Source organism: Mugil cephalus, chromosome 20, assembly GCF_022458985.1.
Source record: "Mugil cephalus isolate CIBA_MC_2020 chromosome 20, CIBA_Mcephalus_1.1, whole genome shotgun sequence".
NCBI lineage: Eukaryota > Metazoa > Chordata > Actinopteri > Mugiliformes > Mugilidae > Mugil > Mugil cephalus.
In genome coordinates, this window is record NC_061789.1 from 5,298,714 (window position 1) to 5,312,591 (window position 13,878).

A 13,878-nucleotide genomic window follows, 5' to 3' on the forward strand; every position below is an offset into this window, starting at 1 on the left:
ACTGAGAACGGGAATAATAAAACGCTGTGAGACGCCTTGTGTCCCTAATGTGGATGAATAAAAGTAGAAAATCAGCAGAGCGCTATTTTAGGTTTTTCCTTACGGTAAACACTTTTGTCTGGCTGTGGTTTGACCCCTTGGAACGGGAAGCTCTGTTGGTTCACCACATTGGGCTTTGGATGCCATCGTTTTGTTCAGATGTTCATTTTTCCCTTTGTCACTGTTTTAATGTTGACGTCAGTGGTTCGAGATGAAGTGTTGCGACAACTGTTAAAAAGATCGTCAGGAAATATGCTAAAACTACCAAGAGCATGAAGCTTAATGACCTTTGTGTGTCTGTTTACTTGATGAAATGGCTCCTATCTTCTTTCCGGGGAATAGATATTAACATTCACATTAGACTATTAGAATATAGAAATCTGATTGGCTTGTTTGTCTTGTCTTTTTCCAAATGCAGTGGGACTAAAAAAACAGATTTTCTTGATTTGATCGATAAAATCCTCTAGATTGTGACTAGATTTTTATGTTTAAACACACGCCGTTCCCTGCATCCTCCCGTTGGAAATCGCGCTGCAGTCTCACTTGACTCGTTTTGCTAGAAACAAATCTCACAAGACCGCGCAATGAGATTAGTCCACGTGTGGGAGAGATCCGAAAAACACGACATGAGCCACAACCTGGAGAGCGTCGCCTCGGCCTGGAAGCTAATTGGATTTAAAAAAAAAAAGTAGGATGGCAGAGAAGAGCGTTAGTCAGGAAACGCACACAGATATCTGCAAGTTCTGTGGAAATCTCGTGCAGGACTTAAATAAATTGATATGGAATTGCATCAGGAAATGTGCAGCCCTGCCCCTCCTGGCTCGTGCTGCATCGCTGTCAGACCAATCTGCCTTTGTAGGTGCTCGGTGTTGAAGGTTGGTTTGGTGTGTCAACACGCAGCCCAGAGGCTGAGGCCCTTTTGTTTGAGTCTTGGCTCACGCTGACCGCTGTAAACAAGCTCCTCGGTATCTGCTGCTTCCCATCTCTGCTGCGTATAACAAACCCTCCCTATCATGTGTAAAATCCACCGCGTGGGTTATGCGGACCCGTTCACCGTTACCTACCTACCTACCTACCTACCTACCGGTCTCCTGGCCGGGGACGACTTTTTGTCTTCACGCCAGGGGCCACTCCCTCATCCAGTAAATGCCGGTCTCGCGCAGGGCTCACAGCTGGGGGAGGACGAGGGACAGCTGGCATTCTGCAAGCTCACTGGAGCAAACAGACCCAGGTCGCTCGCACTGAGCGGAGACCGACCGGGCAGCTGTCTTGGGAGGGGCTTTGGATGAATTATGAATCGGAGGGGAAAATGTAGGAAAGCGCTGAGAAGAATCGGTTTTGTTTTTGTTTTGTTTTTTTCCTGCGTGATGCTGCAGTTACTAATGCAAGACAATAATAAATTATACAGAGATCTGATCAAAGATAGTGAAAGGAGTGGCTTGATTCTCATTAGTTGTTCTTCAGAACAGAATTAAGACCCGTGCGGCTTTATTGAAAGACGCTCTGAGTTGTGTTCACGTGTGCAGGTTTTTGTCAAAAACGAATTGTTTTTCAGTCATTTTTCCTGCGTCATTCAAGTAAATGTTGTCACTTTGTGCTTATTACTTAATTTTCCTTTGAATTTTGTGCCTCGCCGAAAAGCAGAAGTGTCTGAAATCATAACACGCACAATGTACAATGAACTGTAACGACAACGGTGCAAAACATTTTTTTATTTTTCTTACCCTTCTGCTTTTAGGAATGATCTGCATATAAAATAGCAACACCAAGTCACATTGTGTGTCCTGTAGGAACAACAGGAGTTTTTTTTTTTCATCTGTTGTAACATGAAGGTCTCTCAACACAAAATGGCACATTGACACACGTGGATGCTTCGCTAGTTCGACACACCTTCGCTGAAGCTGTATTTCGTCAGACATGACCGCACCCCCAACCTTTTTCCCGCTGATTTTCGCTAATTAAACCATTCACGGACGCAATAGCTGCCCATTCTTAAACATTTTGCAAATTTAATTCTGCTTTCCGGGCCGCTTTCTTCATTCGTCTGCGTCGTCTCCTAATATTTACCGAGCAGTTCTCTTTAACGCAATGTACACACGCGTATCTGAAGTAACAGGAAATTAAAATGAGGAGCCACGAAGCCCAGTTTAGAGGCAGTTGTTGTTTGAGATTCCTAATGAGTGACATCCCTTCTTCTTCTTCTTCTTCTTCCAGGTATTAAATGAAGAGTGCGATCAGAACTGGTACAAGGCGGAGCTAAATGGAAAAGACGGCTTCATTCCCAAGAATTACATAGAGATGAAAGCCCATCCGTAAGTATCCGTCACATTCTGCTCATATGAGTCCGCACCAAAGCAGCATTTGGAGCTCATTTGTATAGTCCTGCACCGACCGAGACAAAGGCCGTATTAGCTGTAAAGTTATTTTGAATATCTTTTGCGAGAGACGCGATATCTGGATCTGAGCGTCTTGCTTCTGTGACGAATATCCATTTTATTTCCAAGCAACATCAACTCATGTGTCACGTTTACGACGCATGGTGCTGTTACTCTTCAGCCCGTCACAACATAAAACTGTGCCCGAGCTGTTTTATTGGTCTAAGAAAAAAAAAAAGAATTGACTCCAGATCAAAGGTCCACCACTAAAACTTGGCGGACGAGGGAACTTTAAACTGGTTTCCGAGCTGAATCCGAAGCAGTCGGGTGAGATTTGTTTGTGATGACTTGCCTCAGTGTGTATGTGTGTGCGTTAAAGAGAGAGGGAGATTGTGTGTTGGAACCACTTTAGACGAAGCCTGGCAGCATCCTTGGAGGACATTACCCCCGGACCTGTGCTCGGTGCCAGATTAGCTCTCTCTTTATTAACGTGCTCGAGGCCTCTTAAGTTTAATTGAATATTGACCTCGGTGCTTCACTGCCGTGGTGCTATCAGGTGTAGCTTCTGTAGCAGGGCGGGTAGTGCGTGTTATTGTTGGCGTCAGCCTTCTGTAGTAGCGTTACAATAATATTCAGGTGTTTGCTGTTTGTGGTTTACGGGGGGGAATACATTTATTTATTCAGTCACGTTAAAGCTAAAACGGATGCACCTGCACCACAGAATAAACCCTCACAATCATTATACGGAAGGTTCTCAAGAGTGTTTTATACACAGTTTAAGTTGTTCTTAAAGCTAAGGCTGCGACAAACTATTATTTTTCAATTGATTAATCTGCCAATTATTATTTTGGTTAGTTGGAAATATAATAAAAAGTGACTGAAGATATGTTCATCGACAAGATAGATGTAGATCTTTATTGCCAATGTACAATTACAGTGAAATTCAGATGGAGCAAACCAATTAGATGCTTAGGATCCGAGAAACAAAGTACGTAAAATACTTAGGTAAACTTAAAATACCATTCACACTCTGGGTTAGACCCCAGACGTCAAGAAAGTTGAGTCAGAACATTCATGCTCCTGTTAAAACCCTCTTACACCCACTTAGAGCTTAATTTAGTTTTCTAGGTATATATGTGCAGAACTACTCTGCTTACAACTTGTGAATGAACGCATTGGAAAGCATCTCTGCCATGTTTGATGCATCTGCTCTCGAGTCTTTTCTCAAAAACGGCTAATAAAGACACAACAATGACCCTAACCCTAGGGTAACTAAATTCAGACTAAATAATCCAAAAAATTCTACATTTCAGCTTATAAGTTTAGATTTTAAAGAGTGTACAACCGTCCTCTGCAGGATAAACTGTTAGAACCACAAAAACCTCAAGAGTTGTAGCGCTTTAACACATTTTTATTGACGCACATGTGTCGCTATGTGTGTATTTTAGTGTATTCTAGCTAAATGTTGAATTGAACCGAGGGTGTTTAGCGTTGCCACCACATCACAGAGGTCAGGTGCCATTTGAAAAGCACATTGTGGGATTTCTACACCACCAGTGATGTGTTAAGGTGCTTTCCTGTAATGCAGGTGGTGAAGTAAGAGGCTGCATTACTAAACGGGTGAAAGATTTCATGAAATTCAAAGAAACTGCTCTTTTTTAATGATAAAAATGTAAGTAATATAGACTTGGACATGATATGTTGACTGCGTATGCTCAGCTTCTTCCGTAAATGTTCCAACTCTGCCGAACAACTCGTCCTCGACTCCTCGGGCTCATCTCATCTTTGAGCTGTTGATGCATTACGGCTGTGTTAGGTTGCGTCATGTGTTGGTTTAACAATCGGTTGAAAAGGATCAAAAGGTTGCAAACATGAAGCCCCTATAGATTTACTTATACTGCCGGAGACCTCAGTGCTGTAATACGCGGAAGTGTGGTAAACGACAGTTATCTGAGTTAATCAAGTAAATCATTGTGGTTCTTTATCTGGAGCCTTCAACTTAGTTCAGCTCCATTTAGAGAGTTTCCACTCTCTTGGTTTTGGGTGTTTTAGTAATTTTCCCCCCAAAAAAATCTTGGTATTTCTGCTGTGGACGTGGCTCTACAGTAAAGATTATTCTGTGAGAAGTGGGCCTAGGCGAGAGCCTTGAGGGATCCCCCAAAAAAATTCAACTTTATTGATATGCTTTTGTTATATCTGGGTGATTTTTTTTTTAAATTAAATTTGCAGTGCAACTGGAAATAGTGTTGATGGTAGCATGTGTGTGACTGGAGCCGGTGGTGACGGCGAAGGGCCAAAGCACCAGACAGCAACACAGCTGTGCTACTATATAGCAGCGCACAATAAGAGTGTGGCTCCAAGTTAAGTCATCTCTGCTTGTGTACACACACAAACACACACATCTTTTCTCCCTCCCTGAAGCTGTTGTGTTTTCTCGACCAGTGCTTAGGTCGGAGAGTATGTGTGTGGCAGAAGAGCACGTACGCTTCAGATGAGGCTTGTCCAACTCATTTTAATTCAGGGGCCGGTAACGCAATCGAGTTGTGAGTTATGAATGACGACAACTTCAAATTTTTGCCTTTCAATTCAATCAACGTTTATGAACAAATAGGTGCAGCTGCTGCTGCTTAGTTCTGGGTCTCTGTGTTGTGTCTTCTTACTAAAACGAACCAAGAAAAGTGAGGTCTACTAGTTAGTTTTATTTAAAAAAACTAAATCTTGCTCTTTGCATATTTACCCCACCCTGTAGCGGTCCGGTTTAGGTCCAGGTGCCGTATGTTTGCCACCCCTGCTCCAGCTCATTTCCTCTCGCAGGGTCAGATGTCCGCGCTGCTGATAGTAAATCCAATCGTCGTCCTCCTCCTGTTTCCGTGGCTCCATTAATTGCTCTGCTATCACTTTTATCAAACGGGGGTGGAGGAGGGAGGAAGAGGCTCGGCGCGCAGGCTCGCTGTCCTGCCAAGAGTTGGCCATTTCATTATTGATTTTCACCTATGTTTAAAGGAGCCAAGATGCCATCTTTGGGCTGACTGTACTTTTTAATTATTTACGCCAGTGAAGAGCTTTCGCTTGCTTTGTCTCTCCCATTTGTCTCTTTCTCTCTCTCTGCGTCCATCTTTATAACACCTTAGCTATCCCGTCCCAGGTTTCTCCCAGTGATGTATTAAAAAGTTAAAAATAAACCTCATTTAAGTTTCAAGAAACGTCCGGTGTTAATTCGTCTTTAGCCCTGTTCGCACGGCACGGAGACCTCCGATGATTTCTGATAATCACGGAGGTTGTCTGTGATTTTAACCCCGTGTGAATCGTCAGGTGATTTGTAAAGTTAAAAATTACACCCCAGATAAGCTACCTCATAACACAGAGACGTCCTCTGATAAAGCGAATCCAGTGCTAATCGACATCTCTGTGAGTTAGGTGAGTTTTTACAACTTCTGCTTGATTTGCGGCTTTTTTCGGCCCCTTGTCACTTATGAAGGATGTGTTATAATTCAAAATTTGGACGGATGTTAGAGCGCGAAGTCGAGATGTCGCTGAACTATTCACCTGTTTATACGGACGAAACCGTTACATCAGTCATTAATGTGTTTATCTGCACATGTGGAGCTGGTTTAAATACCACCAGGTCATTGGTAAGTTCCTTCCTGGTATAAAATAGTATTTATATTATCCATTTTAATTTGCAAAGTAAATAAAACCCTCTGTGACACAGTGGACTGAGGCGGAAAGTGGTAGAGCCGTAAAAGCGTGATGTAAATTTGAGTAAAACACGGAGTTTGTTTATCCCGTGTGAATGTGACGTCGCGGGTCAGGATGTCAGAAGGTAAAATGGGGCTTTTGTCCCTCCACGTTGAGAAGTAAACGTTGATGGATGCAAATGTGGGAAACAGAAGGCAAAATATTTATTTATGATGTCAGCTTTTTTTCCCCCCCTCCTCTATAATTAGGAGATGAGTATCTATTTCCTGGTTTGAGCACGGGGCGGCGTAGCGTCTTTGGACTGGACGCTCCCTGTGTAACTTTCTCCCTATTTCCTGACATGTTAATTAAATATTACACAACAGCAATATTGTTGTTCTTGTCGGTGGTACTCAGCAGAAAGGACGGCCTTGTGAGAGTATGAAGGAAGAGTTGCATTTAGCTCCGTGGTCAGCTCGGTTGGATGTGCGGTTAACAGCGCTGCCTCGTCATTTCACACCTGGCCGGCGAGCTGGAGGTGTCGCGACGTTTGTGGGCCTCTTTTCATGTTCTTATATGGGCCTCTCGAGTTCCCTCACCCAGTCCGCAGGTTTAAGCAGAAGTGATGGCGGCCTCGCACTTAAGCCCTGTTCTGTTTTTACCTGCAGGTGGTTCTTCGGGAAGATCCCCCGAGCCAAAGCAGAGGAGATGCTCAACAAACAGAGGCACGACGGAGCCTTCCTCATCAGAGAGAGCGAGAGTGCACCTGGGGACTTCTCCCTCTCCGTGAAGTAAGTGTGGAGGGAAACATGAGTCACAGTTCTCTCTAAATACAGTATAATATTGTCCCCCATATCAGCATACAGTTTCCTCAAAACCGATCGGGTTCATATGTTTCCATACTTGGCGTGTTTGAGTCATCACCAAAGCCACTTCCTCATTCAGGCTCAGTTTCAGCGACGCCCTCTAGTGACGAGTGTTTTAATCCCTGCAAGTCCTTTTCTTTTTTCTTTTTTTTTTTTTTTTTATAGCTGACACAGACACAACTCATTTCCTCTTATCTGTCCTTCCCAAAAGCCGGCGTACATGTAAAGTTGTTGCCAAGATATGGATCTTAATTACTGTCTGTGCCGTCCTGATTCAGCCTAGTCAGCTCCTACTGAATGTCAGTCTGTAACAAGGAGTCATTTGACTAATACTTAGTAATCTGTCTGATACACACCTGTTTGATAAGCCGGCTGAAGTCTTTGACTCATTCGTTTAACTATGTGCTTTCAAAAGCAGCTTGTTGTGTGTGTTTTTTTATTATTATTAACCCTTTGTGTTCTGTGTGGACCTTCTCCCAGGTTTGGAAACGACGTGCAGCATTTCAAGGTTCTTCGTGACGGAGCCGGGAAGTATTTCCTATGGGTGGTGAAGTTTAACTCCCTCAACGAGCTGGTGGACTACCACCGCTCCACCTCAGTCTCCCGCAATCAGCAAATCTTCCTGCGAGACATAGAGCAGGTCCCACAGGTGAGAGACGAAACCCGAGCTGGTGACGTTGAAGCGTCGTGGTCTCATTAACGAAATGGAAATACTGGAATTTTTGAGCGTCTTTGAGCGAGGTGTAGTGAAGGAGATGTAGCGCAAAAACAGGAGCTGCATCGGTTGTTTGGAGGTTTTTCTAGTTTCAAAAAAACGACCAAACAATCATGTTATGCAAGTTTTGTCGGGCTGAAGTTGCGCTCACTTTTTATGCTGCACACGACGTTTCTAACGCTGAGAAGTGGTAAAAGTTACCGCACATTAATAACACAAACAGAGTAGTTACGCATGAATGCTGGTCTGTTTCTCTCTGAATCAGAGACCCATCAGCCAATCAGAAAATAGTATTTATCGTTGCCAGGTAAAGTGGACGCACGGTAACCAGGCCTCCAACAAATGCAAATGCAAAGAATAGCTTCATTTATTTTTGTTTTTTGGCACAGAGAGAACTCTTTATTCAGTTTACAACAAATTTGTCCTTTATTGGAGTAATATGCAGATAAATTATCTTCAAACACACTTCACCCACCCCAACTCCAAGCTAAGTTCAAAACTTAAGAGCCCTGCACTGGTTTTCTACAACTTCTTGATTCTTCTCTTCATTAGAATCGCAAGTTGCATCATTTTCTGGATCCATGCAAACTTGTTTTACTACTAGTGTGGAAATATTCTGCAATATTCACACATCGAATCGGCACAGACAACTCAGGTAGCATGTAGCGCAGTCGTGAAGCGATTTGTGTCGTTCACTACTTTACGTTCCCGCCACTTTCTGACCTTTAACATTCCTGTGGGTGGTGTACGGGACAGCAGTATCTTTATGAACCAACCAATCAGAGCTCTGTGCACGAGTTCTGTTATGATTTCACTGATAAAAGTCATTACAGGATTCAACCAACGCAACTTCAACAACACCTCCACTTAGGATGATTCTGGCTTTTGTGATAGAAACCTCAGAGTCTTGGCTTTGAAAAGAGCTCCAACATGTTTATCAGCCGTGACATTATTCACTCTTTAAACAGATAAACATGTGAAGATATATGATCGTTTACAGATTTAGCAGAGCACGTTCTGCTCATGCAGGTATTTCTCCTCCACTCTAGTCGAGTATAGCCGAGCTGGTAAAGCGTGTGGTGGTTGTCGGCCTAACCACATGGGAACGTGCTGCAGCTGAAAGGCACTGACGTAGCAGCTGCTGCTACGCTGCTGGTAGGAAACGGTAAAAAACTGCAGTTATGATGAGAGAGAATCAGAACATGCGTGTTAAACGCTGAACACTGTATTCACTGCTTTAAGTGAGCCGTACTTTAAAGCAGCCGCTCAGGGTGTCGGCTCGGTAACACCTTAGCATTAGCGTCTGAGCGCGAGTGGCCTCGTGCGAAACACACCCCGGATGCTCTCTGAGGTCAGATTTGAGGTCAGATTTGGGGGTGGCCGGGGACACCTTTCACTTCACTCCTCGGTAACTGTGAACACGCGGCGAGTTCTGGCTCGCATTAAAGACCACCACCAACTCGACGGGCCTCGCAGCTCGGTCGCCTCGAGGAAACTCTGAACAGCTGCTACTATAGATGATGACGATAAAAGGCGAGAAGCGCTAGTGAAGCGGTAGTGACGTTGGTTCATTGGTAACGAGAGCCTTTTATGATGTTCTGTCCTTGTGGCTGTTAACTGAATAATCATTAAATATAAGATTATAAAATGGGATTATTGAATAGTGGTTAATTATTGATGCGACCACGTTGATGTTTTTCCTCGAAAATCTTTTGTTAATAAGTAAATAAAAACAGCAGGATCATTATAGTAAATGGTATAAAATAGTGTGGTTCTGAAACAACAGTCGATGCTTAAAGTTGCTCTCGTCAATGATCATGTGACCCAGGCTGAATGTTAAAGGTCTGAATTTATAAAAATATTAGCTCCTAGTAACCATGCAAACCCTTGATGTGCTGGTTTCTCTCTAGTTGGAATAAATCTAATTTTTTTGGAGCATGTTTGACCCACAAACATGAAAAACGTGAAAAGATGAAAATTAACCTCCTGAGTATGGCGTCCTCATATGGGGACGTTATGTTTTAGCTTCATTTAGATCTTTTTTGTCTGCTATGTACTGTTAGCGAAGGCTCAATACATTTATTTATTTATGCTTATTAACTTTTCTAGTTTGATATGACATGAAAATATAACAAATTAACAAGTACACGTTTGTGGACGTTGGGATTTCGTTGTTTCTCGATGGTATTTGGGGTCAGAAGAACATAACACGTATAAAAACTAAGCATCACCTTTAAACAGGAAGTAGTAGCTTTTGAAAAGAAAACAATGTCCTCATATGTGGACACTGGGATTATTTCATTGTTTATATTCTAATCAAGTCACTCGGTGTGTGACAAAATATAAAAGTGTTTATTTTAACACCTGAACATGGCTGAGCAAAGACGGAACAATGAAGTCCCAACGTCCTCAAACGAGTACTTGCTAATTAGCGACGTTGCAGCTCGTTGCTATTGCTAAAATTTGTTAAATTTGTGAGTCGTGTCAAACTAGAAACGTTGATGAGAATAAATAAGTTTCAACCGTAAAAATTCAGCAATGTTTTCTACGTCGTCCACCTTTTGTCCGTGGGTCGTCTGTTGAATGAATCATGTTTTTACACTTGGCTACCACTAGATGGCAGCAATAAGACCTGAAACTTAACGTCCCCATATGAGGACTTTGGGTCTCAGGAGGTTAAAATAACAAGTATTTATAGTTTGGTTCACACTGGTTTCAAAAACTACTTCCATTTCAAAGACGATGCTTATTTTTTTTATACATCTTAGGTCCTGCTAATCCCAAAGACCTACATTTCTTAATCTTATTTTATAGAAATTAAGGTGCATTGCAAACACATGCTACATGCGTGAACGATGTACTTTGGGCACGTAAACTGTATCTTATCAGTTTATTTTGATTGGTCTGCTGACCACCAATCAGAGAACTAGATGTTTGGGGCCGTACGTCTTTAATTTAGCCTCCGTGCAAACAGCTCCTTTTTGCTAACGCGTTAATTATTCCTTCTCTTTCCTCCGCAGCATCCCACATATGTGCAAGCGCTCTTTGACTTTGACCCCCAGGAGGAAGGGGAGCTGGGCTTCCGACGCGGCGACTTCATTCAAGTCCTGGACAACTCCGACCCCAACTGGTGGAAAGGAGGCTGCCACGGCCAGACGGGCATGTTCCCCCGCAACTACGTCACACCCGTCAACCGGAACATGTAAACAGTCCGTGTAAAACAACAACAACAACAACAAACAACAACAACAACGACATCACCACCACCACCATCATCATCATCATCGTTGATCTTGATCTCATCAGTCCTCATCCAACCACCACATCCACCACCACCCTTCCCTCTCTCCCCCCCCCTCAAATAAAAAAAAAAAAGAATAAATAAAAAACCAACCCCATCCACCACCTCTCTCGGCCATCCCACAATAACAGGAGCAGACAGGAAGAACGCAAGCAACTGAAAGAGAGAGATATGAGCAGGAGTAGTTGTGCGGTAGGCGTCGCCGTGTGGGCGGCAGCCGAGCAGAAACCGACGGGAACGTTCACCTCCGCCCCCGTGAACGCCTCCAGCCAGGACTCAACCGTGTTTTGAGGGAAATCTAAACGCCGAGAAACTAAAGCATAGCGCACCAAGCGAGAAGATAACCAAACGATTTCACCGCTGCCACAGCTGCTTCTGTCCTCTCCTTAACTTCTTAACATTCTGCCTTTCTCCTTTTTTTAGTTCTTTTTTTTTTGTTTTGTTTCGTTTCTTTTTTTTTTTTTTTTTTGTTCCTTTCTCTGCCGCATGTTGTTTTAATCACTTAAATGAAACCGATAAATAAATCCTGTTTTAAAGAAAAAAAAATGAATAAAAATATTAAAAAAAAGAAGAAGAGGAGGAAGAAGAAGAAGAAATGGTTTTAAAAATAATGTACAAAAAAAAAGGATGAAGAGAGACAGAGAGAAAAGAGAAAAAGGAAAAAAAAACTTAAAACGATGCCATCAACAGATACAAGTTTCCATGTTTGAGATCATCGGCACGTGAGCGTTGTGCTTCAGCTCCCGGCTGTATAAATAAATAAATCAAGTATAGAGAGAATCCATTTTTTAAGAATATATATTATATATTTGTATGTTTGTCTGTTTTACCTCTCATCACAAATAGTTTTTTTTTTCCTCCATATGTAAATTATGTTCAATCTTCTCCTAGACCTAGTAGCTCTAGAATGTGCTGAATTGTCAGGTTTTATTATTATTATTATTTTTTCTTTCTGAATATATCTGAGGGCTCTCAGATTGCAAAGCATGACATTAAAAAAAAGAAAGAAAGAAAATGGGGGGGAGGGGTTGGGTCGTTAAAATAAAAATAAAAAAATTTGATTGCAATGAAAGTAAACGAGAGTTTCTCCTGTCGGGAACCTTTTTAATGTTTGACCAGCAGAGCCATGAAACGGCACAAACAGCTGTATTAACTGTACAAAGGTCAGCAGCCACCTTCTTTTCTTTTCATTGCTTTTTATTCTTTTTCGAAAAGCCAATGTATTTATTGCAGCCATTTAAAAAAAAAAAAAAAAAAAACTTGGGCAGTGAATGTAGCTGACTGAGTCTATAGACGCAAACATGAGGGAAGCAAGGTCGGAGAACTGAACTACACACACGAACCGCGCAAGGGATTTTTAAAAACAGACAAACATTTAAAAAACGAAAAAAGGAAAAAAAAAAAAAGAAGTGACATGCTGAAGAAGAAAAAAAAACAAACACGCAGAGCGGTGTCCGAGGATGTGTACAGGTAGTTAACGTGATGCATATTCAAGACGCATTCATTACGTGCATGCATACGCGCTCCTCCTCGTTGTTATACCTGCACGTAGCAGCGGGGCTGAGTTTGGATAATCACTTTGTGTAATCACCAGTGCAGAGACCTGCAGCTGGCACAAATTTAACAGTTCAGAAAACTGAGAGATTGTCTTTTTATGCTTAAAAGAAGTTGAGAGATCAGCTTAAACCATGTTGTTTTTTTATTTTTCTCTTCCTTTCTTTTTGTCCAATGTGGCGTGTGGTCAAGCACTTTTTTTTTTGTCATTTTATTTTAATTTTTTTTTTTTTTTTTTTTTGATCTGGTCCAGTGTGTGTTTGTTTACTGTGTTAGTGTTATTGGTTTTCTTGTTCTCTCTGGATAGTGCCTTTCTCTCTGGTGTTTCAGTGTCTCCGACCTGCTACTTTGAGCCCCCCCCACCTCCCTAAAGTCCCAACCCCCCCCCCCCCCCCCCCCCCCCCCAGCCCCCCACCTCGTGTCTCTTTACGGGGGCCTGCCAGTCCTGCAGTGAGAAACGGTGTACATAATCCAACATGTCCCATCCACCAAATGCCCCCCTCCCCCTCCGTATGCCTCCCCCTGCCCCCTCCCTCGATCCCTCCTTCCTTCCAGCATCAACTCACCTCCACCTTTGCCCTCACCAACATGGAACTCTTCTTATTTAAGTGTCTCTCGCCTCGTCTTACCTAATGATACTGTTTTGTTTTTGCTCTTTTTTTTTATTTGCATTTGTTTATTTTTTTTGTTTTGTTTTGTTTTGTTTTTTTGTTTTCAATTAATAAAATGCAATTATTAAAAAATGCATTTTTTGTGGTCTGTATTTTATTTCTAAACTCGGCCTATTTATAAAAATACACAACTATTAGCATTTTGCAGTATGTTGGATTTGCGTTAATGTGTAATTAAAGAAATTTATATTTGTGGGGTAAACATTAAAAAATATATTTAAAAAATGTCTAATCAACCAAAGAATTTGCAACCCCCCCCCCTGCAGTACATCCGCAGACCCTATAGGGGGGGTAAAAATCTAAATGAGGTGATTGGCGCAACATTGGTCAAGCGTGGGGGACAACCACTTTAGTTACGACTACAAAAAAGAGATAAAATTTGGTCTTCAGATGTGATAGTGGACCTGTTTTCAGTCATGATGCTAAGCTAACCAGCTTGTGCTAACATATTTTCTACACACACGAAACATCTGTTACGCGTTGTGGGTTGAAATTGCACAAGTCAGATCAAAATACGAGAGCAGAAGGGAGGTGCAGCTAACTGTAGTTTTGGAGATTTAGTAGTATGGGAGTAAAAAGTGGTTACTAATGTGACCAGGTTCTATGAGTTTACAATCTTTGTCAATCAGGAGGAATTAAATATTTCTCACTTTGTTGGAGGGTGCTGAAAGAAGAGAAG

The 13,878-nt window shown here is 42.2% G+C and overlaps 1 protein-coding gene across 1 annotated transcript in view; it reads left to right on the plus strand.

The window, feature by feature from the left end:
* The window catches only part of LOC124998162 (growth factor receptor-bound protein 2), a 33,163-nt gene extending 19,888 nt beyond the window's left edge, over positions 1–13,275 (plus strand). The window contains exons 3-6 of the mRNA XM_047572387.1: positions 2,254–2,351; positions 6,761–6,883; positions 7,439–7,607; positions 10,694–13,275. Of these exons, the coding sequence (XP_047428343.1) occupies positions 2,254–2,351; positions 6,761–6,883; positions 7,439–7,607; positions 10,694–10,879 (576 nt within the window). The 3' untranslated portion in view covers positions 10,880–13,275. The remainder of the gene's footprint in view (positions 1–2,253; positions 2,352–6,760; positions 6,884–7,438; positions 7,608–10,693) is intronic.
* Positions 13,276–13,878: the final 603 nt, after the last annotated feature.